The sequence below is a fragment of the Mustela erminea genome, chromosome 5 (genome assembly GCF_009829155.1).
Source record: "Mustela erminea isolate mMusErm1 chromosome 5, mMusErm1.Pri, whole genome shotgun sequence".
Classification (NCBI taxonomy): domain Eukaryota; kingdom Metazoa; phylum Chordata; class Mammalia; order Carnivora; family Mustelidae; genus Mustela; species Mustela erminea.
Window position 1 is genome coordinate 6,733,556 of NC_045618.1, and position 23,760 is coordinate 6,757,315.

The following is a 23,760-nucleotide window of genomic DNA, read 5'->3' on the forward strand; positions in this document are numbered from 1 at the left end:
TCCAGAGGGAGGAGGCAAGAAGCTCTCCATTTGGGGCCCGAAAGGAAACACCTGGGAGCAGGGAGGAGGCTGTTGGGTAAGCAGCAGCTCGAGTGTATGTTCCCCCCTCTGCCTGGGGTCTCACGCCTCCATTCACAGTCACCTCACTCTCAGGAGTCAGCAGGGATTACTGTTTGCAACTCGGCAGGCAGAAACCTCACAGGTGACTACAGCTGGTAGAAAGCGTTTTATTTCTGCAGAGCAGAGGCAGCATTTACTGGTTTCGGAGTCTGGGCTGCAGGTGCCCTGGGGGTCCTCTCGAGTCCCTTCTGGACACCGGTCTCCAGTTGAATGAACAAGGAAGGCCACCACGTGAGGGGGCAAAGCTCCCCCTTGCTCCCTGAGGGTTCTCCAGCGAGCCCGGCTCCGGAAAGAGCTCCGACAGTGTGCCTTCCACGACGTCCAACTGGACATGGGACTTGAGGACAGTTCAGGGACAGGCTTCCTTTCCATCACAGCCTCCGAGCCTTCCTGGGGCGGCAGCCGTTGTGCGGGATGGGGGTGTTGTCTGTGATTGAGATCACTTCCAGGCCCCCCATGGTGAGTCCCTTGATGGCAGACTGCAAGGAGAAGGAACAGCAGAATGCCATGGTCCCAGACACGATGGCCCAGCACGTGCAGGCAGGGCTTGGAGGGATGGGGTGGGGGCTCTGCTCCCTACGGTCCTGACTGTCTTCTCTCTCCACGGACTCCCAACCAAACCCCGTCACTGTGTCCTCGCGGCCGTCCCTTTCTCCAGGAGCACCTGTCACTTCCTACCTTGTGCTTTATGATCTGAAAACTGGGACCACCTGTAAACCCCAACACACCTTAAGCATTACCCTTTGTAGTGTCCTCTGCCTGGAATGTCCCCTCCCTCCCTGCACACCTAACTGATGCCTTGCTGTTCTTGGAAAATCAGTATGGATGTCACCTCTTTGAGGATATACCCAGTGGGCTCCCAGCACCCTGGGCACGAGCTTTACCAGCTGGACCCACCGGTCTGTACTGGGGTACCCACTGTGACAGCCCCACGGAGCACCTTCCCATGCCCAGTGCCTGGCACGCAGCAGGCACGCCGTAAGCATCTGATGAATTAGACTCGGTGGCCTGGGCTTGCTTCTGAGAAGCTCAGTGGGTTAGAAGATCAGACAGAAACTCAAGCAGTCCTGGAATTCGAGGAGAGGGTTCTTCCCCTCTCCTGACTCTATGCTCAAGCCCCGTTTCTCTCACTAAGGAAGTGCACATGCCGCAGAGCCTCCTGGCCACTTACCAGGCGCCCTGGGCCCAGGCCCTTCACCACCACTCGGATGTGGGTCACGCCCTTGCCTGCAGCTTTCTGGAGAGGAGGAGCAAGTGGTTAGTGCTGGGGGAAAAGGCACTCACACATGTAACCAGACAGCAAACACAGAAGGCAGCAAAGGACAGATGATCGCGGTGCAGGGCAGACACCAGCTGAGCACGGAATGGGAACGTGTCCAACTCTAGATTTACAGCCGCCTGTGTCCCCTGTTAACCCAGGGCAGCACTGCCACCTGATGGAGATTCCTGAACATCGCTCACATTTTTCTCAGTAAAGGCAGAATTTTAAGACCTCGCTTAAATAACCCACTTAAAAACGGTTACCATTAAAAAAAAAAAAAAAAAAAAGCGTTACTGTTTTAAGTTACTGAAAATTTTAAGTGTTATCATTTCAAATTTTCTTTCTTGATTATAAAAGCAGTTCATTACAGAAAGTCTGGAAAACACACAGAAGCCACTGTTAAGACTGACGCTTTAAGTGTACACAATCCGTACTATATTTTGATGATCATTAATATACAGCAAATAATATTTTGGGGCATCGGGCTTTGTTTGAAGGCCAAGGTTCTCCTTCAGGAAGTACTTCCAGTTTGGCAGAGCAGAGCCTCTGTAAGGTGGGCTGCATGGCAGACCGTACACAGGCCAGGGCTCCAGACCAAGAACTCAAAGCAAGTCTTGCTCTGGACCTTCCTTGGCTCTCAAAGACACGGGTAATACCGAGCGTCTTGAGGATTTAAGGTAATGAACGTAAACTGTCTGGCATACAGCAGATGATCAATAAATATACTAAAATTTGAAGCTACTGCCAATTTGCTTCTAGAAAGGTCTGAATAGCTCACAGTGAAATCGGTGTTGCATGAGAGAAAGAGAGAGAAAGACCTCTTCAGACTGCACAGGGTTGGAGTAGCGAACAGTTGTCAGACACCACTGCTTCTGAATGACTTCGAGGAGAATCTTCCTCACGGCGATGAGCCAGGCAGAAAACAGGACACACCACAGAGCGAGCCAGAAAGAACACACACTTACCACCGCGGCAGCTATGCCTGCTGTTTGTGCGGCGATGCCCGTGGCCTTCTTGGCATTCCGGAATCCCTCTGTGCCACAAGAAGTGCGAGCGAGGGGCTGGTGAGCGGCAGAGACCACCTGGATCTGTGTGCTGGGGAGGCAGGGAGAGCGCAGGGCATAATGACTGGTCAGGGAAGTTAGAGCACGAAGCCGGGCCCTCAAAAGCCCGAGTGAGAACGATAAAAGCCCTCGCTTGGCTGCCCTCCTTTTAAGCTTCTCCGATGAATGCCTTTTGAGCTCCTACAGAAGGTGTCAGGAAAGGTCAGAATCATCCCCAAGCCTCATCAAAAACAGACTCGTCATATCATCTGAGGACTGCTCCGTTATGGACTGCATGCTTGTGTCCCCCCAAAAGTCATGCCTCTGGGAGAGGAGTAGGTGGCAGGGCTGATGGGGCCCCAGAGAGCTCCCTCGCCCCTTCCATCATGAGAGGACACAACGTGAAGCCGGTCCCCTGAAACTCAGAGGAATTCTCACCAGAAACCCCCCATGCTGGCTCCTTGCGCCCAGCTTCCAGAACTGTGAGGAATCTATGTCCGTTGTTTAAGCCCCCCGTTTGTGGTATTTTGTTTTAGGGGTCTGAGCTAGGACAAGCTGCAGAATCTGGAGCGGTTAAATGTCAACCCAGAAGAAGGCTGGCACGTTTTCCTCCTGGTGTCTTCCCTGTGGCTGGTGTTTAAATTAGATTGGATACCCGTGTCGGGCTTTTTTTCCCAAGAAGTTAGATGTTTCACATCAGGTCATTTAAAAAAATAAGGCTTTCATTAGACAAAGTTTCAAATATACCCAAAAATGAACAGAAGAGGGTATGAACACCCATGGACCCATCACCCAGCTTCAGGAACCATTAGCTCCGATCCAATTTAGTCTCCTCTGTGAACTCTGTTTCCACTCCCTTCTTCCCCCACAACGGGTTGTTTTGAAGCAAATCCCAGACCCATCATTTCATCAGGAAGTATTTCAGTACACATTTCTAAAAGATGATGGCTTAAAAAATCCCATAAAACCATTCTCATACCTAAAAAAAGTGAGCAATAGTCGCTATTGGGTCATTTTAATGCTAATGACACTCTGTTCCACGATCAAAAAGCTTTTTTTAAGTGAAACTTTTCTAGTCATCCCCAACTGACTTCAAGAAATACTGAGATATGTTCGTCATTTCCCCTTGGCCAATGTCTCTCTATCTTCTGGACTCCCGGTAAAGAGGGAGGTGGAGAAGCAGCTCCGGGGAGGCCGGTGGGTGGTCCCGGGTCCAGACCATCGGCTTGTTGGTCTGGCTACTACTGCCCTTTCCCCCTGGCAGGGCTCCCAGGTTTTCTGTGCCGAATAAAGCACAGGAGAACTGCTTGTCCCCGACACAACTTCAATAGAGACACGTGGGGTGGGCCATCGACGCTTATACAGAGCGTGCTACCCTGTGTCCTTATCAGTCTGAGAAGGGAAGAAAAAGAAACCCAGTTTCTCTCATTTCGAGCTTATCACATGAATGCTGGACAAATCCTACGGCATCTCAGCTGTGCACATGCCATCCCCGACCCACAGTTCCCTGTACGGTTCTCTGAATCGCTTCCTGGGCAGGCTGAGCCCAGCTCGCAGTGGGGGCTGATCTGCAAAGTTGTCCCTGCGGTCAGCAAGGTATCTGTTGCCAACACGCAGCTGGGAAGGCCCCGACACTCATCTGGAAGTCACACATTAAATCACGACTCTGCGTAGCCCTTCGAGGTTGGAGGTCAGGGCACAGTCGCCCAAAGTCGCTTCCAAGGGACAATACTTACCTGCAGATTTATATTTTGGTGAGTTTGTCAGTAAATCATAGACTCTGAAGCCACCTGTCTCACGTGTATCTCACGCATCCTCTGTTCCCCAGTATCCATAACACTTAACACAAGCACCCTAATAACCGCTCTCTCCGACTTCAGGGAACCAGGAAATACTAGTCCTAAGGCAGGCTGAGAAAGCTTAACACTAGGATCTGTCCAACCTAGTTAACGTTTTCATGAAATCTAAAGAAATTTTATAAAGGCAGAGGTGGTTTCCCAAAATAAGGAGGAGGGGCGCTGGGGGACCCCTACATCAACATTAACATGCAGAACGTGGCCCCCTGGGCTTGCCCTCCCCCACGAAGGGGAAAGAAGCCCCCCGAGATCTTCCCAGGTGCTCCTTCCTCTTACTTGTTGTAGGATGCTTTGATGTGTGCGATTGGGATCTCCTCGAATTTCTTCCCTGCCCACCTCAGAGGGCTCTCCTGTCCTGGAACTGGAGGGTAAATGCTGTAATTAAAGAAACACTTTAGGTAAATCCCGATTTTTCTTTTTTTTAAAGATTTTATTTATTTATTTGACAGAGATCACAAGTAGGCAGAGAGGCAGGCAGAGAGAGAGGAGGAAGCAGGCTCCCTGCCGAGCAGAGAGCCTGATGTGGGGCTGGATCCCACGACCCTGGGATCATGACCTGAGCCAAAGGCAGAGGCTTTAACCCATTGAGCCATCCAGGTGCCCCAATCCCGATTTTTTTTAAGTCAGTGAAAACCAACAGCCCTGGACTCTGGACCTGCTCCCGGGATAGCTGTCCCCAGTCCATCTGGTGCTACTGCTGTTCCCACAAACACTGGGCTGAGGCAGTCTTTCCTCGAGTGTCGACTATGGACACACCTAGTGACTTTCCACTAGGAGAAAAAGAGCATTTAATCCACCCTCCCTACCTTCCTGTGTCCCTTCTGGGACATTCAGATCACTGTTTTCAATTCTCTATGGGCCACTCTTTCTGCGACTAAAAAAATAAAGTCAAACCTCTATTTCTGGCTTCAGATGATAGCTTGATTATTTTATAAAAAAGGACAAAATAATTTTAATAATATTTGTAGTATCATTACTATAAAAAAAAATCCTGTATCCCCCATGATAGAAGTCAGCAAGCCTTTTCTATAAAGGGCCAGATAGTAAATACGTTAGGGTTTGCTGGCCACGGAGTCTTTGTTGCAACTAGGCAGTTTTGCCTCAAGTGCAAAGACAGCCAAATTATTATTATTATTATTTTTTTTTATATATTTGACAGAGAGAGATCACAAGTAGGCGGAGAGGCAGGCAGAGAGAGAGAGAGGAGGAAGCAGGCTCCCCGCTGAGCAGAGAGCCCGATGCGGGACTCGATCCCAGGACCCTGAGATCATGACCTGAGCCGAAGGCAGCGGCTTAACCCACTGAGCCACCCAGGCGCCCCCAAAGACAGCCAAATTAATGGGTGTGACTATTTTGACTACGTTTCAGTAAAACGGTATTTACAAAAAACCAGGCACCTGGCCAGATTTGGGTAGGAACCCAGTTTGCCAGTCTCTATCCTAGACCAGTAGCATTCCGTGTTGGCTGAACGGCAGAATCTCGTGGTTCTGATGCTCAATCCTAATGCCTCTCTTCTGGATGGGGTCCGAGAATCTATTCCTAAAATATCCCCAGTGAACCAGATGCGAACCCAGGGTTGAGAACACTGATCTAGACATTATGTTGAGTTCAAGATCTTTCTCTGTCTTGGTCTAATCTGTCCTCTGGCTACCTCTAGGACAGTACTCTAGGTCAGTGTGCAGGTGGAGAAACTGAGGCACAAATAGGAGAACAGGGTCAGCAAGGGAAGCCAGACTTTGTGCCTAGGAGATCTGCCTCCGTTCAAGGCCCAGTCTGCCACGCTGTGCTTCCTTGTACTCAAACACAGCGTTGTCCTTCAACATTCCAGACAAGAGTAAGCCTGCTGTCGCGTCCTGCCTATATGCATGGACCAGACCCGTGTTTGTACCTCCCCACACCTCCTGAAATTCAACAGACTGTGGTTCAGAAAATATTATAAGAACGCTATCCTGGTGGAGAGGGGCTGAGGCTCTGAGAGGACATCGATTCCCCATGGATCACTTCCCTCCTGACTCAGGGGTCCGAGAACTAAGCCTACTCAAGTGTGACCATACTAATACCATGCCTTCATATACAGTAAGGGTTTTGAACTCGGGAGGATTTGGAACTTGAACCACTTAACTGAAGGCACAGACAAGATCAGGCCTCGAAACCGAGCAGGTTCAAGTACAAATGAGCAAGTGGTTCCCCGAAGGGAAGCCCAGACAAAGGCAAGACAAAGCCGTGGGGGTCTGCTGCCTTTTCATACCCGTCCTCAGAGTCAGGAAAACGGAAGGGCTGAGCACTGCAAACAGTCTCTGCTCTCTGCTGCTGAAGGGCTGGAAGGGAAGGCTGATTTCTACCGCAGGCAGCTCAGGCACGGGAGGGAGGGCGACCACCCTGAACGACCCCTGACAGTGCGCCAGACGCTGGGACCTGGGCCGGGTGTGCTGTAGTTCCACTTCCAGATAAAGAAAGCCTGGCCGCACAGTCTGCAACCCACGTGCTAATTGTGGCTAGAGACGACTCTTTAACAATGCAAATAAATGTAGAAAAATGCAGCGATGAGAGCTCCTGGCTCACCACCCCCGTCACAATGAGATGTGTGGCGTCCACAAGATCCTTCCAGCTGTATGCGTTGTTTCTTGACCTCCTTTTCTCCAGTGATCCTGTGTCCTCTATCCTGGCCTGCTGCTTCCTCCTGTGGTCATACCTGGCCTTTGTCATTGCCAGGTCTGCAACCTCCTCACGACCTTGGTTTTAAGCAGCACACTCAGGCCACCTACCTTCAGGCACACCCATGCGACCCCTACTCCAGGAATCCTTCCCAGCCCACCCACCCTCCTGCTGTCACTTTCCCTCCCCGCCCCCAGGCCCTCACCTCTCTCCTGGCCTCCCGTAAATTTCATAACCAATCATTATCATCGCTCCCTTGCATACCCCCTCAGTCCTCTGCCTCCTCTTATTTCATTGTACCTTCCTGGCAAACCCTAACCCTGGCTGAATCCATCCCTCCAGCCACGCCAAGCCTGGGCATGCTTCTATGCAGCTGGCCAGAGAAAAATCCACGCCAGTGTCGACTGGTCTCTCTACATACCATGGTTTCTCAACTTCAGCACTACTGACATGTTGGGCAAGATAATTCTTGGTGGTGAGGGGCTGGCCTTGCCTTGTGGGGTGTTCAGCAGCATTCTTGGCCTCTACCCACTAGTTGTCCCTCCACTGCCCTGTGTTGTAACAGCCAAAAATGCCTGCAGATCTTGCTAGAAGTCCTCTTGGAGGCCAAACTGCCCCAGCTGAGAACTACTGCTTTATTTTAATGACTTCTGACATCAAGTGGGCCCTCAGCACTGTACGCATGTCCCCAATTCAATCATCCTTCCAGGCTCCTGGATGACTACTTTATGCCTTCCTTTGTCCCCTGAAGCCTCTACCTCCTTCCTGTTTCCTCACGGCCAGCTGATGACCTTCGCAGAGAAATACAAGCAATCAGTTTCTCCCAGCTTCCACTACCAAACATCTGTGCCCACAATCTCTGCCTTCTCTCCTCTTGTGATGTTCCACCTGCGTTTGCCTCTCAAGGACATCACTCCGGCGATGTTTCCACCCCGTATCATTCCCGTCAGCAAAACATGTCCTCAATTCCCCAACCTAAAAACAAACAAAACCCTCTTTATCTCAAAGCCTCCCTGAGCTATTGCCCATTTCTCGATTCCCTCTCAAAGAACTGACTACACTTGATGTTTCTTTCTGTCTTCTATTCTTCTTGAACCCACCCCAATCAGACTTTAGCCCTATTATTCTGCCAGAAATGCTCTAGGCAAGGTCATCGACCAACTCACTATGTTAAATCCAATGAGCAGTTCCATCATCAGCCCAGTAACTTCTCATAAAACATCTGACACAGCTGATCTCTCCAGCCTTGAACTACATTGAAAAAAAAAAATCCCTCTCAGTTTTCTTACTACCTCTCAGGAATTTCCTTGTCTCTTTTGATGATTCCCCTGGTCTCCTAAATTTCTAAATGTTAGAGGGTTCTAGGGTTCAGTCCTTGGACCGCTCCTCTTGATCTACACTTACTCTCTCGATGATCTTGTACAGTCTTGTGGTTTTAAGCATCATCTGTATGATGAAGCAAATGTGTGTCTCTAGCCCCAGTCAGTCCCCTGAACTCCATTCCAAAAGCCGACACTACCTCCATTGGATGTTAACTGAGCAAAGCCAAGCTCCTGCAGCCTTCCCCATCTTAGGAAATGACGACTCCACCTTTCCAGCTGCTTAAGCCAAAAATTTTAGTGTTCCTTCCTTCCTCTCTTTTTCTCACACCTTACATGAACACATCCTGTTGGTCCCACTTTCTGTATGTCCTACACGGAAAGCTGTCATCCTGGTCCAGGCCACCATCATTTCCTGCCTGGACTGTTTCAAATATCGAACTGCTTAGAAGAAGTCTCCCAGCTTCCATCCTTCCTTCTCTGCACTGTGATATCGACACGGCGGCCAAAGGGACTCTTTAAAATGAAGCAACATCATTTCAAGTCTCTATTCAAAATTCTCCAACGGCTTTCCATCTCACTCAGAGTCAAAGCTGGAGTCCTCACGAGGTCCTACGAGCTGGAACAGATGCAGCCCCAGGTGTCGGCTGCACGACTCCTCCCCATCCCCTCCTGCACTCCTCACTCCACACTGACCTCGCTATTCCTCCCAAACACTAGACAGACACACTCTCACCATCTGTCATACCCTCACGTTTTACATGTTTTCTCTTCACTGCCCCCTAACCACTAGAATTTAAGTTCTACAGGGGCAGGGTTTTTGGGGTGTATGGTCACTGATGTGTCCCTAATGCCTTAAACAGTGCCTGACATTGTTGAACGACCCCAACAGGATCTTGGCTTGAATTGTTTCAGCAGCTCCCCACTGTCTATAGTGGGAAGAGTCTGAAAGCGGCACTGTTACAGATAAGACCCTCAGCCTTCCGATTCCTTCTTTTGCTGGCCTCATCTGCCATCAGACACACACCTGAATATACCATGTGCTTTCACACTGCATGCCTTTAAACAGAGTATTAGCTTTACCTAAAATTATGCCTTTCATGTTGACCAGCTTAACTCCCGTTCAATTCAGTTCTTAGCTCTACATTATCTTCCTGGCAGTCTTGCCTGACTTCCTCAGGAGTGAGACACTCAGTCCTTCATACTTCCTAGCAACCAGTTCTTACTCCAGCACACTACGGACCAGATTATGCCGAAAAGGCTTGCATGACTGTCTTTCTCTGTAGCCTGTGACCTACTGGTGGGGAAAGAATGATCTTTTGTATTTGTACTCCCAGCACCTAGCACAGTACCTGGCACCAAACAGGTTGTCAGTAAACATTTATTGAATGGATGCGAAGGAACATAGGGGTAGCAGCACTGATGGAAAGCAAGGGGCCAGTCCCTAGGGGTGAGCACAAAAACCACCCTGCCCCAACTCAATAATCTCACCGCGGTGTAGCAGCCCCTGCTCCCCCAACTCCCATTTTATATCCAAGGGAAGGCTGTTAGTCTGCCGTGACACCCCTCTCAGAGGGAAAAAGGTGGTATTTACTATACACTTCCGACATTAACTCATTCATTCATCTAACTGTTCACAGAGCGCCCACTTTGTGCCAAGGCTCATCTCATTTGATCCTCGCAAACTCTTTCGGCATCCTCTCCATTTGTAGACGAGAAAGCCGGGGCTCAGAGGCTCATCTGCATTAGGGTCCCAAAGACGTCAAGGGGCAGAGTTGGGGATTCACTGGTTGTCGGGCTCCGGACCGCAGTGCCGGTGTCCCGAGGGCTGGGCTTAAGAGGCCCTCACCTGAAGCTGCTGCGCCTCGGAGCCGGATCCGCCGCCTTCTCCTTAACCTCCTGCTTGGCCGCCGCGTCTTGCAGCTGCTGGGCGCCGGTGTGGATGGTGGAGGCTGGCGCCCCGGCCACGACCCTGCGGGGAGGGAAAGCTCGGTGAGGTCCAGGCGGCTCAGGGACACAGGCAGGAGCGCAGTCGCGGGGATGGCCGTGCGTTCGGGGAGGAGGTGGTGATCATTCTTACCTGGGCGTCGGTGGCCAACCCCAAGACCGCAAGAGCCAAGACCCCGTCTTTCGTACCGCCTGCATGACTTGGATTGACCCCCGTCAGCTTCCGTCCGTGGCGACCTCGGAGGTTGGCGCAGCTGGAGCGGCACCAGCACCTCGAGTGCTCGTGGGGGGGGGGCTACAAGGAAAATTATCTTATTCCGATCCTTGAGGTCCATTAAAGATTCTTAATTCCCATTTAAATGCTCTGCAATAATTGTCCTTTCGAGTGCTAACTGGGAGTTTCTTCCCTTTCCCCTAAACTCCTTCGCCTACCCCTCCATATTGGAGTGGTTCGTTCTGGTAGTTCCCGGGACAGAACTCTTCCGCCTGCCGCTCCCGCGCTGCCTTGTGGGAGCATGGGATTGGTCCAGGACCCCGCAGGGAGCCGCGGTACATTGTGGGAGGGCAGAAGCATGGCGGCGCCCATAAGGCAGTCTCTGTTTGGGGTGGCGAAGGGCTGGTGGCGGTTCGAGGGGCTCTGGGCCGGTAGCCTGGGTTCTCGCAGCCTAGCCCTTGCGGCTGCACCCTCGATCAGCGGGTCTCCATGGCGTCTTTTGGGCGCGGTGTGCCTGCAGCGGCCACCGCTGGTCTCGAAGCCGCTGACCCCATTGCAGGAAGAGATGGCGGCTCTATTACAGCAGGTAGGATTGAAGTGCGGCTAGCGGCTTCAAGGTGCTGTTGGGGAACCAAGAGAAGCACCGTGGGCCAGGGTTCGATCCCGTCTCCGGCACCAGTCTCAGTGACCTTGGGGAAGTCACTTCACCTCTCTGAACTTCAGCGTACTCAATCTGCGCAATGGTATCTACATTACTGGGTTGGTTTGGTACATAGAAGGTGTTCAGTAAAAGTTTGTTTTCACTGGGATTCTTTGTTGTCGCGCCAGGCATCTCTTTAGAGTTGCTTTTCTTTCTCGCTGAATATGGTAGGTACGCGGTGGTGAACAAGACGGCTTAGTTCCTATCGCAGGTAGTCTGAATGTCTGAAATTTAGAGTCTGATGTAGTGTTTTAGGAGAATATAATGGGCACACATATAAGATGACTGTGATAAAGTCTGTGTGTGAGGGGCAAGTGAGGAAACAGGGGCAAATACTCAATGTGAGGGGCTTAAATCCCCATACACGGTGATTGAAGGTTGTTTTCTTAGAATCTGAGATGTTTTTTGTGTTGGCTGCTGGGAGCTCCAAACTTCACTTCCTGCTTTTTACTTGGCTCATTAACTTATTCTGCAAATAGTTGATTAATTATTTTATAGATAATCATTTATCGCCTATTTTGTATAGACACTGTGCTGAGTGCTAGGGACCAGTAAGACAGATAAGCCTTTGGTTCTCAGAGTGTTCAGTCTAGTGGAGGTGGGCTGGTCAATAGCCAAATAATCACATGACTGTATAACTGCAGACCCTGGTAAGTGTAATAAAGGAAAACACAGGGTACAATAAAGATTTTAACCGGGACATCTAATTTGATTTTGTGGCTGGTGTCAAAGAAAGTGGTACTTAAATTGAAATCTGAAGGATGAGTAGCAATCTCCTAGGAGAAGAGCACGAGGGAAAACATTCTAGGAAGAGGGAACAGCATCTGTAAAGTCCCTGAGGCAGGAGAGTCTTGTGAGATCAAGGGCTGACAGGGCTGGAGTGTGGTTAAGTGGGCAGGCGGTGCCTGTCCCAGTTCTCTGTTCTTTGTAGCAGCTTGCCCTCCAATCACATTCTAACATTTTAGCAAATGTAACTCAAGCCCAAAGTGCAGGTGACTGTTTTTCTTTCTTTTTATTTTCCTGTGGTGTTTTAATTGTATGTCTGGTTATGCTGGGTGGTATGTCAAGTGTGCTATATAGCTCTGTTTTCTATTCTTGCCTGTTTTTTGTTTTGTTTTGTTTTTTTTCTTGTCCTTTTAATTTTCTCAGATTGAAGTAGAAAGAAGTTTGTATTCAGACCATGAGCTTCGTGCTTTAGATGAAGCCCAGCAACTGGCAAAGAAGAAAGCTGACTTGTATGATGAAGAAGGAGATGAACAGAATGTACTGCTGACGCAGGATATGGAAGACGCATGGGAGCAGAAGTTCCTACAGTTCAAACCTGGAGCTCGTATAACAGGTTTGTGGTCTTTTTAGGCCAGCAAGAGAAAAGGAAAAAGGGGGTATTTTGGTTCTCAAAGGACATTTGCTTAGCCTCTGCTTTGTATTTTAAGTAGCAAATGGTTGCAAAGCTGCTTTGGGTGGGAGAAAAATAAAATCTTTTCCCTGTTCCTCATTTCCAGCTGAATATAATTTTTAAAGGCCAGTGCTGCTTTTGAGTGGGAGGTAAGGGTGTTGGGATAACCTATTCTTTCTCAGTTAAACTTCATGAATGTATCTGAGTTTACTTCCTAGTGTGGGGGTGAGAGTGGGAGGAAAATCAAGCCTTTCCCGCTAGTTTTCTGTGTGTCATCTGAAATTTCTCCCAAAGCAGAGGATTGAGTTCTCTTATCTCAGATGAAGACCGAAGAACAGAGAAAGTGGGGCCAAGTTAAGTCAGTAATAGTGTCAAAACGAGTGAAGTCGTAGTGTTTGAAGTAGTTTGGGTATAGCTTCTTTTGCAAAGGCTCAAAGTACCTGCACAAGGTAGTGCTCTTCAAAGGATAAGTTCAGCTTTTGGTCTTCTCTTCTTTCATTGTAGTTTTCTTAAGATTGTGAGACTCTACCCCGAAAGAGGTCTGAATTAGAGAGGTGGGTCAGGGTCGTAATTTGATTTTAAGATGGTAAAGGTTGTAGCTCTACCTTAAAGGAAGACTGTAAAACTGTTCTCCTTGGTTCTGGCAGATCACAGTCTTTTTGTCTTCTCTGATCCCCTTTTCTTCATAGAAGCCGATAAAAAGAATGACCGAACTTCACTGCACCGGAAGCTAGACAGGAACCTTGTTCTGTTGGTCAAAGAGAAGCTTGGAGACCAGGATGTTTGGATGCTTCCCCAGGCAGAGTGGCAGCCCGGGGAGACCCTCCGAGGAACAGCGGAACGAACCCTGGCCACGCTCTCAGGTGAGTTCTCTGCCTCTCTCCGAACCTCACAAGACTCCTTTCACACTCAGCCTTGGAATTTGCAGACTGGCTTGTGATGACGGCTGGAAGGATTGGAGGGGGGTCTTAATGGGAACTTTGATATCTATAAAAATTTCACCTAGAAAAAATTTTAGGTCAGGTGAGAATCTTTGTTCCACTGAGATTTTTAAATTTTCTTTTTTCTTTCTTTCTTTCTAATATAGCACATGGGTCTTATTGATGGTAGAAAAAATAATTCTTTCATTATAAAAAATATATGTTTTTTGAACTCTGTATTTTTTTTCCCATCCTTTGTGTGAGTTGAGCCCCCGCCCCACTTAATCTACTTTTTCATTCACCAAGTAATAATATCCACCACAGCGGCGGCTGCTGCTTCTGAAAGGAAAGCAGGAGGTCTGTCAATAGGTTTTGATCTGGAAGTTGTAGTCAATGGCTCCTTTCTACAGGAAGACTCTGCTTGGTCTTAGTTCCAAGCCCGGGGACGTTGGTGAAGCTGCTGGATTGGTTGAAGAGATCCTCTTGTTAGGCCTTTACCTCCTGTGCAGAACTGAAGAGTGTGGTTTTAGGTCCTTCCTTCTCCCGTGCTTCTCTTTAAGCAGGTCACTGCGGCTTATGGGCCCTTTGTGGCTGCCTCACTGAGCAGCTGCTGTCCTACCTGAAGGATGGAGAGCTTCAGTTTCTGCTCAGTCAGCCGTGTCTTCCTGACAAAGTACAGAACTTTCATTTCCAGGTTTCCACAGTTTTGCATATTCCATAGGAATAGATAATCTAGTACCTTTTCCGGTTTAATTGGCCCACATCTTCCCTTGAGCCCGTGATTGTAAGATATTTCATTGTCATGGGTAGCCATCGCAGGTTCTGCTGACTCAATGGGTCCTACTTACCTTCCCGTTAATGGCATTTCTGTCTCTGGAACACCAGCGGAACTAACCGTTCAGACAGGATTCCCAACCATCAGTATTTACAGTAAAATGTTTTCCAGTTTCTATACCACTGAAAGCTTCGTTATTTATTGTTCGTAAAAATGATCATGATTTGCTGTTTGGTTTTATCTTTTCTCACGTTTTTGATTACTTTAATCTATGGATTACTTGAGGAAGTGGATTTTATTTCACCTTTGCATAGGATGGCTCTTTTCCCGATCTGCTCTGCGTAGAGTTACCCTTTTTTTTTTTTTTTTTAAAGCAACATACTGTACTGAGAACTTGAAAGTGTGTTTAGTTCTTTCATATATGGAATATGACCCGTCACTCCTGATTTCTCTTTAGAGATACTTCAGATGCTAAAGAAGGACTTGGTGTCTCAGAACATCTGTGTAGATAATCCACTGCTTTCTCAAACTGATTTTGAATTTTGAGTCTCTCTTTGAAAAGGAGGACATTTTGCATTTCTTGGCTGTCTGGTGTCATTTTGAGGAAGACGTCTTGGTGACTCAGTATTTGACACTCTGTTACCCCTGATAAAGCTCTTTCTGCTCTGATTTAGGTTCTGCCCCAGGGCCCAGCGCGGGCAGCCAACTGGAAGGTGCCTCCTAGACTTTCTATGAAAGAGGCTTATTTGCTTCTCTTAAAATGGTTGGCTTGAGGGGCAAGTATTCAGTTCCGCACACACCTTGGGGTCTGCTACAGTACTGTCCGGGGAGGTAGGCTGGCAGGCGCCACCCCCATGCTCTCCCTGTCCCTTGCTGAGTGTGTACTCTCAAAATTGACAGTCCTACCACTCGCAGCCTGTGCCTCTGCTTGTCCCCGCGGCCTTGCTTACTGGCCTGACAACGCATTTACCCAACTAGAAACCTCAGGATCTCTTGACCTCATTCTGACATCCTGAAGTTCTCTAGTCCCTCCTGGTCGGTTCTAAATATTTCTTTTTTTATTCCCACAGCATTAGCTATCACCCTTTTGTCAGATTAAGTTTTCTCATCCTTGGCACTGTTGACATGTGGGGCCAGGTAATTCTTTGTGGGGGCTGCTCTGCGCATTGCAGGAGGCCGGCTGCATCTCCAGCCTGTGCCCACTAGGTAGCAGTGGCGCTGGCCCATCTCCACTCCCCCTAGTGTAACAACCAAAATTGTCCCTAGACATTGCCAGATACTGCCTGGGAAGTGAAGTCACAGTGGTTGAGAACCACGGTACTGGACCTTTGAAGTAGGTGCCAAATAAGTTCCCTTTTGCCTTCATGTTGTGCCCCTCAGCGCTGCCAGAGTGAGTTTTCAGACACATCCCCTGTCGTGTCTCTGCCTAAAGGGTTTCCCATAGAAGTTCAGGCTTTCGAGCACGGCCTACAAATCCATTTGCTCTGGTCCTGAGCTTGCCAGTCTTCCGTCTGGCCACACACTGACGTATAGTCTGAGTTCAACTGAGCAGACCTTCTGCATTCCTCCAGTAATGTGGTCGTTCATGTGTCTCTTTTGTGGCATGCTGGCCTCTGACAGGAACGGTTTGCTCCTCCTTGGTCTGACGACTCCATTTTGAAGACTCAGCTTGTATGTTATACATTCTGTGCTGGAACCTTCTCCAAGCCTCCAGGTAGACAGAGCTACTCCTCCCTCAAGGTTCCCGTAGCATTTGTGTGTGCGTTTATTTACCTTCTGCAACGAACGTTTACTCTGAGCCTCCCATTTGCTGGACACTGTGCAGGCATTGGGGTCACAGATGAACAGGACGCCGCCCTTGCTCCGTGGGAGCTCATGTTCTGGGGGGGAACACCTCTTTCACTTACTGCAGTGCCCAGTAATCGGTGTATGGCAGATTTCTCCTCCCAGCTAGAATTCTGACTCCCTTGAAGGTCCAGACGGCATCTGTTCCTCCCCATCATCCCAGCACTCCACAAAGTGCCTGGCTCACAGTAGATGCTCACGGAATGTTTATTGGACATGTAGATTTGGCATCAATGCTGCTCCATTGGCCCTGTCGCCAGCACAAGCGCCTGCTAACAAAGCAGCAGCTGCTGTGTGCCCCCTTGCTCCTTGCCCACAAGGGGCCTGTGTGGCCTGTGAGAGTGGGAGCGAGACACGATGGAGTGTGTGGGGACCTTCCCCGTGCTCCTGTGGTCTCTGCTGTCCTCTAGGTGGTGGCGTCTGGGTTTCTCACCGGGATCACTGTTCAGATGCTCAGCTTCCCTCACACACACGACGGCCGCTCCGCTGTCCCTCCTGTATGCCACGTGGAAAGGGTTTCTACCGCGGAACCCAGTGTCCTTGTAATGTGCCCGCTGTAATAAATAGATGCGAAAGGAAAGCTATGAAAGAGATTTTGACATTAAACAGGAGGATAACAAATAAAACATGTTCATTTATTGCGGAGTTATTAAAATGGCAAATAATAGAAAATAATTAAAATGGCAAAGGAGAACTCAAGAAATGTAAAAATGTGTATATGTACATCTGTGTGTGTGTGTGTATGTGTAAGAGTCCATTTATTTCCTCCTGTTGGCACCTCTCTTCCTAAGTCCTGCAAGACGGAATTCCTTGAGGTGGAATTAATGGTCAAGGAGGGACACATTGACGTTTTCCATGGGTCTTGCCCACTTGTCCTGCAGAATGTACATACCGTTGGGCATTCAGGAGGGTCATAGAGCAGTGCACATTTGTCTCGACCCCACCGACACATGGACGATTCTTTTTAATTTTTGCCTGTCCAAGTCAAAATGATCTCTTTTGGATTCGCATTTTCCTGATTGTTAGTGAGATTGACCATATTGTCATGTGTTTATTGGCCACGTGTATTTCTTTGTGATTCTTTGCTCAGTTTGTAATGAACTATTCCTTTTTTTCATCTTGATTTAACTGTATTTTAATAGAGAAGAAATAGAGAAGAAAAATAGATAATAGAAAAAATAGAAAAATAGAAAAAATTTTCCACATAATAAAAAAAATGGGAAAACAGAAAAATATTCAGTGAAATAAGTGGAAAATTCAGGAAAGTATAAAGAAACTTGCCAGTGTAATTCCACCACTCACAGATAACCCTGCTGGCATTTTGTGTTGTAGGTGAGCTCGCATATCAGTTCCTTCTCTGATGCCAATAGTAGTTTTGCTTCGGTTCTGTTTCTGTTTTCGTTAGTATTGAGAGAAGCAGTTCATTATATATGGTTAAAAAAAACTATCAATATAGTGTTTAGCGAATGTAAGATAGGGCGAGAAGTGATTTTCCTGTTTCAGAGGCATCCTTCATTAACAGTTTCTGGTGTATTCTTTTGTTTTTTTATTCATTTAATTTTGGGGGTATATATATATATATTTTCTCTTTTTTTGGTATATCTTTTTAAAAATTACAAGCACATACATACTTCATCTGGTTTTTCTCCCCCATATGGAGCCCGGTTATATACCTTTGTTTCTCTTCTGTGCGGCATTTAAGCATCTCTCTGTATCAGCGTGTGAAGCCATACCTTAATGCTTTCTAACCCCAGCATAGATCTTATAATATGCGTGTGCTGCAGTTCACCTGTCTGTTGCTTTTACAAATACGCTGTAATGAGCGTCCTTGTGTACTCAGCTTACACAGGCAGAGAAACGTATCTGGGAGGCTCAGGTTCTAGAAGCAGAGTCGCTGGTGGAAAGGGTTCGCAGAATTAAAACTGGTGACTCTTGCCAAAGAGGGCGGTTCACGCTAACCTCTCTCCCTGTGATGGTGTGAGAGGGCCCATTTTCCTCTTGTCCTTGACAAGCAGAGGACAGCTCAGAGTTTTGGGACTTCAGTAATAATGACATGTCTGAATCTATATTTTTTAAATTGTTAATAAGATGGAGCATCTTTTCATGAGTTTATAGGTCAGTGGTGTTTATTTTTTTGTGAACTGTAGGTTCATGCTTAGTTCACTTTTCTTTTAGAAAGTTTTCCTTCTAAAACTTTTTCCTCATTGATTTCTCGTACTTACACCTGAAGACACTCTTCCTTTGTGGAGTGTGTTGAAAATATTTTTCTTAGTGTGCCGTTTTGTCTTTGACTTCTTAACGCTTCGTTTTTCCTTGTAGAAAGATTTAGTTTTATGTAAATAAACACTTTTCTCTCTTACTGGTTTTAAAAATTTTGTGTCTTGGTGAGGGCTTTCCCTCTCAAAAACGATCCAGAGAGTATCCCACATTTTTTCTATTTTTTTTTTTTCTACATTTTTTCTAGTACTCTTTTAGGTTTTTTTTTTTTCCCTTTAATGAAAAATTTGAAAATACAAAGAAATTCAGAAAGTATTAAACATCCACGAAACCATCATCCAGAATACTCAGCCTTTTTATGAAAGTGAAATTTCTGTTGTTCCGTCTTTGATCCGTGTGGTATCCGTTCGGAAGTGAGGACTGAGGTGGGTGGACTCCAGCTTTATTTTTTCTGTTTAGCGGGCGGCTTCCCAAGTGCTGGACTGATCTGTCCTTCCCCCTTCCTTTGAAATGGCTTGGTTGTGGTTAACCCTTTGTTACAGATTCTAGATAACATCCAACCATCTGTCTTTGTCTTTTAACTTTGGTTATGATGTTTTCACCCCACAGAAGTCAAATTGGGTCCTTTTTATGCTTTTCAAGTGACAGTCCCTGTGAAAGGCTCATGAGCTTTGCTTTACAGATACTGAGCGTCTTGGTCCTTCATCAGCAGACCGACGCCGGTGGCTGGTGGCCGGGCTGAGTCTAGAAGCTTGGGGCTCTGACTCCAGCTAGTGGTCTCTGAACAGCATCGCTGACTTCATTCTGAGAGCAGTAGCTTCACACACCGGATGGACCCAGTGAATGTGGAGCCCGGGAGCCCATGGATGGAGAGGCGGAGAGCCTCCTCAGGAACAACCCTCATCCTCACTCTCCGGGATTGCTTTACCTCAGGCTGGAAATGGCTCTCAGACCCCCGCTGACTGGGGGAGCCGGAGTAAACAGGTGGGTCCATCCTCATCTTCCCTGTTCACCTCTCCCCTTCAGAAAACAACCTGGAAGCCAAGTTCCTGGGAAATGCCCCCTGTGGCCACTACAAGTTCAAGTTCCCTCAAGCAATGCGGACAGAGAGTAGCCTCGGGGCCAAAGTATTCTTCTTCAAAGCACTGCTAGTAACTGGAGACTTCTCCCAGACCAGGAAGAAGGGCCAGCACGTCTGGGTCTGTAAGGAGGAGCTGGGTGACTATTTGAAACCCAAGTACCTGGCCCAGGTACAGAGATTTCTCTTGGACCTCTGATGGGTGGTGCGGCCTGTGGACATTATGTGCTGTCCCGTCTTTGTAGGGAACAGCACGCAGCCAACTAAATGCAGAGAAATAAACGAGTTTATCATCGTGTCGGTCTCGGCTGATTTGTTCTTTTTTTTTTTTTTTAAAGATTTTATTTATTTGACAGAGATCATAGGTAGGCAGAGAGGCAGCCAGAGAGAGAGGAAGGGAAGCAGGCTCCCTGCTGAGCAGAAAGCCCGATGTGGGGCTCGATCCCAGGACCCTGGGATCATGACCTGAGCCCAAGGCAGAGGCTTTAACCCACTGAGCCACCCAGGTGCCCCTCGGCTGATTTGTTCTTTAAGGATGACTGGCTTTTCCCTGTGCGAGAGAGCTGTCTCTTAGGGTGTCTTTCCCTTGTTCCAAGCTGATAGTTGAGTGTTGCATTGCTTCACAGTGAATCAGCTTCCTGGATGCAGAAAGAGAGAACTGAAGGAAATGAATTGACCTCCTAAAAGCCCTGAGTTCTGTGAAAGCTCCTAGACTCATGCAAAGAAACTAGTTCTATGTAGTTCCTTAGTCATGAACCATTTTGTATTTTCCTCCCTTTGTACTTGACATGAAAGTGTATCAGCCTAGCCTAGGAAATAATTTCTTCCTTTTTTCATCTCTTTCTTTTTTTAAAAAAAAATATTTTATTTTTATGAGAGAAAGTGAGCAAGAGCATGCACACCAAAGTGGGGGGCGTTTTGGAGGGAGACGGAGAAGCAGATTGCCCTCTGAGCAGGGACCCCTGTGTGGGGCTCTGTCCCAGGAACGCAAGATCATGGCCTGAGCCAAAGGCAGTTGCTTAACTGAGCCACCCAGGTGCTTCCTTTCTTCTCTTTTCTTTTTTTCTTTTTTTTCTTTTTAAGCATTTAGTCCTATCTCTTTTGAAACAGTTGTGTGAGATAAGCAGGGTTCAATTGTCCTCTCCATTTTACAAATGGGGGAATCATGGCCAGATGCGACTTGGCTAAGAGTCTTACATCACTCATGGTACAGGAGGAGAAGGCTGATTTCTCGCTTCTGGGCTGGGGCTCTTGATCCCTCCCTGTGTTGCTGGAGTCCTCACTGGTCCCAGTGCCTGGCGCGGAAGGCACTCAGTGAACGTTTGCTAAAAGAGTGGAAGGGAGCGAGAGTCTCAGGCCTGCCTCTGTCTGTGTCTTTGCTGGAGGGTGGTTCCAGTAGCACGGCTGCGTCCTGGATCCCAGCTTCCTGGTTTCCACTCAGCGGCCTATGTGATGGAAGCCGGTGAAATGGAATTTCTGTTTCTGCTTCAGAAGGAGCCTTGTGTTCTCACTCAGAGTTGGGGAAGTTGCTTTCTGTGATCAAAATTGAGGTTCCTGGTCCTGATATGCCCTACTTCCCCTGTACCTGCTCATTGCAGAGGGGGGACGTCCCCGAGCTGACGCTTGCTGATTTCACGGGCAGTCGGGCTGCCCTGGGAATGAAACATGGGTCCGAGGAGACGGCAGACATAGGGCCAGGGGTACATTTCTCTTTCTGGGTTTTGGATGAGTCGTAGATGTGAACTATAGTGCGTATTCGCCTCAAGGACCTCCGGTCTAGAAGGGAAGGAATCATCAGAGTGAGGTGGAGACTATTTTCAAGACTGTGATACTTTGATACATAGTAAGAAATATATATTTATATTTGGTCTCTGCACAAAACTCCTAAAACCTGTGGAATTTCCTGTGCTGAGAGCAATCAGGGTATCTTGCGTTACGTTAACGAGGTGAGTTAGAAGGCCCCTTGGTAACCTAAGGATTGGGGCTGGGTGCCAGGGAAGCCAACCTTGACTCAAGGACTCAAGTCCAACCCCCTGATTTGGGAAGGAAGAGGCTAAAGATTGAGTTCAATCACCAGTGGCCAGTGATGGAATCAGTCTTGCCATGAAATGAAGCCTTCATAAAAATCCAAAAGGATGGGTGTTCAGAGAGTTTCTGGAGTTGGTGACCCCTTGGAGATTTGCGGAGAGTATCACGCTCCAAGACAGCATGGAAGCTCTGCACCCCCACCCCCACCTCCCACTTTGCCCTGTGGATCTCTTCCATCTGGCTGTTCCTGAGTCAGGTCCTTTTATAATAACCTAGTATTCTAGTAAGTAATATGTTTCTCTGAGTTCTGTGAGCCATTCTAGCAAAGTAATTGAACCCTAGTTGGAGGGGGGTTGTGGTCCTTGGAACTTCCGATTGAACCTCTTGTTCAGAAGCACAGGTTCCTGGACAGGTGATTGGCTTCTGATGGGTTGGGGGCATAGGGCGTGGGGGTGTGTGTCTTGTAGGACTGAGCCCTAAACTTGTTGGATGTGAGGGTCTCTCCAGGTAGATGGTGCCAGGATTGAGCTGAATTATAGGACAGCCAGCTAGTGTCTGAGAATTTCTTTGTGTGTGGGAAGAACTCACACACTGGAATTGGTACCAGAATCTTAATGACTGTTTTTAAGATGCTTTGGGTATAAAGTTGTTTCTTTAATGGGAAATAACATATATAATTGGCAAAGAGAGAAATGGTGTCAGGATAACCAGAAATTAAGTTAGTTCCTGTAACATTTTCCCCAGAACATTAATATTTTGAAGTGGTCAGGGACCGGATTGAATTACCTTAAGAAAAAAAGCCGCACATTTTATAGAAGTGCCTTCCTTTATTACGAATAGTGGCTGGTTTAGTAGCTTCAAAAATCACTATTAGCATCTCCACTGTGTTAGGCTGTCTAGGGAAATGGAGTGGAAAGACAGATGCTGGGAAGGCACCGCCCTCCCCTTTGTTTTACAGAATTGATGAAGAAGGTCCCTTCCTGGATCACGTTTTTTATTTTGATAGAACTAGTCTCTGCGTGTCAGGAAGAAGCGTGAGCCCCAGGAGCAGAGGCACAAGGACCAGTGCGCATGGCCAGTGGGAGCTTAACTGCATTTCCGTCGCTGGGCTTGGCTCTGTTCTATTTGTGCTCTGGCCTCAAAATCCCATAGTTTCTGTGTGGTCTGCCCTAACCCCCTTTTCCCAGAAGCCTTGCTATTTTTGGAGTGTGATTTTACAGAATGCAATCTTGTTTGGCATTATGGTCAAAATGACTGAATATTGCTGAATGCCCGCCCGAATCTTCCACTGGCTGCCAAACATGACCAAGAACTTGTTTCTAGTGTATCCTCTGGGAGAGGATCACCAGGAACCAAGAGGTGATGTTCTCTGTGTTTCCGGGGATGGGCACCTTCCAAGAAAATGGCGGGAGGAAGAAAGAGGAAGTTGTGAAAGGTGGGAATTGGGAGTTGCGGTTTGAGGTATGCTGGTGCACCCTCAGAAGAAAATGCCAGTGTGTGTGTGTGTGTGTGTGTGTGTGTGTGTGTGTGTAAGACACTAAAACAGACTACCCATCTCACTAGAAGCCTCCTCTCAAAGTTTAGCTCCCTCCTGGTCCTTGTCTTCCCAAGTGATTTCTAGTCACTTCTGTTTTTTTACCTTTGCTGGTACTATGGAAAAAAATACCATTCTTTCAGACTTGTTTTCTGGGAACTTTGCCGCAAGAGTACCTCCTGGTGTGCCTTTTCTGTACCAAGTACATGCTTCTAGACTTAGCACTTTACAGGGCAATGAGTTCTTTGGCTCCCACACCTAAAACTTCCAGATCCTAGGGAACAGCCTGCCTCAGTGGCCACACTTAAAAAAAAAAAATCCCCCTGAGCACTGAACTTGGGAATCAGGAAACCTGGGTTTGAATTTGTTTTATGACCTTGGGCAAGTGTCAGCCGAGAAGGCATTCACTGAAAACGGAAGCAAACGGGAGTTTTGGTTGGGCATTTAGTTCTGCCATTTGGGATGCCCAGTCCCAGGCCAAAACCTCACCGCGCATCCTAAGGAAGACAAGGAAGGGGCTGAGCGGAAAAAGGCCAAAGGTGGCAAGGACCGCTCTCATTCAGGGCCTCTATGCAAATCAGGGATTGAAACTAGGTTAATGCAAATGAGGGATTGAATTGGCTCTTTTCAAAGTGAAGAATGGAAATGATTCAGGGGTGGTGAGTAAGGGAAGTCCCGGCCCAAGGCTTGTAGCTGGGAAGAAGTTTCTAGTTCTCCGCTGAGGGATGAGGGCGGGCCCAAGTTCCTCCACCCTTGTGGCCTCCCAACCCTATTTTATTTTATTTATATATTTATTTATTTATTTTTAAGATTTTATTTATTTATTTGACAGAGAGAGATCACAAGTAGACG

At 47.8% G+C, this 23,760-nt stretch overlaps 2 protein-coding genes across 4 annotated transcripts; one reads left to right on the forward strand and one right to left on the reverse strand.

Annotated features, from left to right (window-relative positions):
- Positions 1-207: 207 nt before the first annotated feature.
- Positions 208-10,693, reverse strand: MRPS11 (mitochondrial ribosomal protein S11). The gene is made up of 6 exons (XM_032342075.1): positions 10,335-10,693; positions 10,104-10,226; positions 4,557-4,655; positions 2,347-2,476; positions 1,292-1,357; positions 208-599 (listed from the first exon to the last, which is right to left on the reverse strand). Exons 1-6 carry the CDS (start codon positions 10,397-10,399, stop codon positions 492-494), a joined length of 591 nt encoding a protein of 196 aa, XP_032197966.1. The 5' UTR covers positions 10,400-10,693; the 3' UTR covers positions 208-491.
- A 38-nt stretch (positions 10,694-10,731) lies between these two features.
- Positions 10,732-19,644, forward strand: MRPL46 (mitochondrial ribosomal protein L46). 3 transcript variants are annotated; one of them, XM_032342072.1, is made up of 4 exons: positions 10,732-11,001; positions 12,265-12,454; positions 13,201-13,374; positions 16,157-17,140. In XM_032342072.1, the coding sequence occupies exons 1-4, from the start codon at positions 10,774-10,776 to the stop codon at positions 16,459-16,461; spliced, it is 897 nt and encodes a 298-aa protein (XP_032197963.1). In that variant the 5' UTR covers positions 10,732-10,773; the 3' UTR covers positions 16,462-17,140. The 3 variants fall into 3 exon arrangements, with proteins under 3 accessions (XP_032197963.1, XP_032197965.1, XP_032197964.1); XM_032342074.1 differs by lacking the exon at positions 16,157-17,140 and adding an exon at positions 18,951-19,288 and having other exon boundaries at positions 10,733-11,001; XM_032342073.1 differs by lacking the exon at positions 16,157-17,140 and adding an exon at positions 19,295-19,644 and having other exon boundaries at positions 10,735-11,001.
- Positions 19,645-23,760: the final 4,116 nt, after the last annotated feature.

Excerpts from the sequence above, each read along its gene's own strand:
- MRPS11 (XM_032342075.1), bottom strand. The coding sequence starts at position 10,399 with ATGCAGGCGGTACGAAAGACGGGGTCTTGGCTCTTGCGGTCTTGGGGT. Across the intron at positions 1,358-2,346 it reads CAGGCATAGCTGCCGCGGTG|AAAGCTGCAGGCAAGGGCGT; the intron begins GTAAGTGTGTGT and ends CCTCCTCTCCAG. Across the intron at positions 600-1,291 it reads GCCTGGGCCCAGGGCGCCTG|TCTGCCATCAAGGGACTCAC; the intron begins GTAAGTGGCCAG and ends TTCTCCTTGCAG.
- MRPL46 (XM_032342072.1), top strand. The coding sequence starts at position 10,774 with ATGGCGGCGCCCATAAGGCAGTCTCTGTTTGGGGTGGCGAAGGGCTGG. Across the intron at positions 11,002-12,264 it reads TGGCGGCTCTATTACAGCAG|ATTGAAGTAGAAAGAAGTTT; the intron begins GTAGGATTGAAG and ends TAATTTTCTCAG. Across the intron at positions 13,375-16,156 it reads AACCCTGGCCACGCTCTCAG|CTAGAATTCTGACTCCCTTG; the intron begins GTGAGTTCTCTG and ends TTCTCCTCCCAG.